The sequence below is a fragment of the Nicotiana sylvestris genome, chromosome 12, assembly GCF_000393655.2.
Source record: "Nicotiana sylvestris chromosome 12, ASM39365v2, whole genome shotgun sequence".
Classification (NCBI taxonomy): domain Eukaryota; kingdom Viridiplantae; phylum Streptophyta; class Magnoliopsida; order Solanales; family Solanaceae; genus Nicotiana; species Nicotiana sylvestris.
Genome location: NC_091068.1, coordinates 140,152,642 through 140,154,129, shown reverse-complemented (window position 1 = coordinate 140,154,129; position 1,488 = coordinate 140,152,642). Strand labels below are relative to the sequence as shown.

The following is a 1,488-nucleotide window of genomic DNA, read 5'->3' as shown; positions in this document are numbered from 1 at the left end:
AAGGTTTTACACATGGATCTCATAAAATCACTGTTAAGGTTGGCGGCGTTGTCGGGGATGATTAATTCTGGTACCCTGAATCGACAAACAATACGATCTCTAACGAAACCTATGATGAACATGTGAAATATTCTATAATCACTAGAATGAACATGTGCCCATTTGAAGTGGAGGGTTCGATTAGACAGATGACATCCATCCCCCAAGCCGAGAAAGGCCACGGTGCATTTGTTGTATTGAGTTCATTGGGTGGCACTCATATCATATTAGCATATACTTGGCATTGATGACACATTTGTACATACCTGATGCAGTCTGTTTCCATAGTCATCCAAAAATATCCTACTCTTAATATCTTTTTAGCTAAGACAAAGCCATTCATGTGTGGTCCGCAAGTTCTGGCATGTATCTCTTCGAGCAATTTGGATGCTTCCTTGGCGTCAACACACTGTAATAACCCAGATCCGGAGTCCTTCTGTACAAAATTCTTCCACTTTGGAAGAAATGGTTGGATAACCTTCGGAGTGTGCATTTCTGAGTATGATTTGCATGTTACGGGTATTCTCTTTTTGACAAATATTCTTTGATGTCTTGGAAACATGGATTTCCATCAGTTTCATCTTCAACATGAGCACAATAAGCAGGATGATTTTGAATCCCTATTGGGATAGGGTCGATGAAATTCTTGTCTGGGTGTTGTATCATAGAAGATAAAGTACCCAATGCATTGGCGAACTCATTTTGAATCCTCAGAACATGTTTGAGTTCTATCTTTGTGAATCTCTTCATCAACTCTTGTACATAGTGCAAATATGGCAATATCTTGGTATTCTTTGTAGACCATTCCCCTAGAACCTGATGTATCAAAAGGTCGGAATCTCCAACTACCAGCAATTCCTGAACGTCGATGGCTAACCTGAGTCCTAAGATGCAGGCCTCATATTCTGCCATGTTGTTGGTACACGGGAAGCTGAGCTTTGCGGATACTGGATAATGTTGACTTATTTCTGACACTAAAACTGCTCCAATACCCACTCCTTTAAGGTTTACAGCTCCATCGAAGAACATTCTCCAACCGTCATAGGTTTCGATGATATCTTCTCCTATGAATGATACCTCTTCATCGGGAAAATACATTTTTAGTGGTTTGTATTCTCTACCTACAGGATTTTCTGCAAGATGATACGTCAATGCTTGCCCTTTGACCGCCTTTTCAGTTACGTAGATGATGTCAAACTCACTCAGTAGTATCTGCCATTTTGCTAACTTCCCCATAGGCATGGGTTTTTGGAAGATGTATTTTAGCGTATCCATCCTTGATATGAGATATGTGGTGTATGAACAGAAGTAATGACTCAACTTTTGAGCTATCCATGTTAAAGCACAGCAGGTGCGTTCCAGCAAAGAATACCGTGCTTCGTAGGGTGTGACTTTTTACTCAGATAGTATATGGCCTGCTCCTTTCTTCCTGTCTCGTCGTATTGTTCC

General features: G+C 40.7%; 1 protein-coding gene across 1 annotated transcript; it reads right to left on the bottom strand.

Annotated features, from left to right (window-relative positions):
- Window positions 1–552: 552 nt before the first annotated feature.
- Window positions 553–1,275, bottom strand: LOC138883847 (uncharacterized). Its single transcript, XM_070164564.1, has one exon. The coding sequence runs from the start codon at window positions 1,273–1,275 to the stop codon at window positions 553–555; it is 723 nt and encodes a 240-aa protein (XP_070020665.1).
- Between the last annotated feature and the right edge of the window lie 213 nt (window positions 1,276–1,488).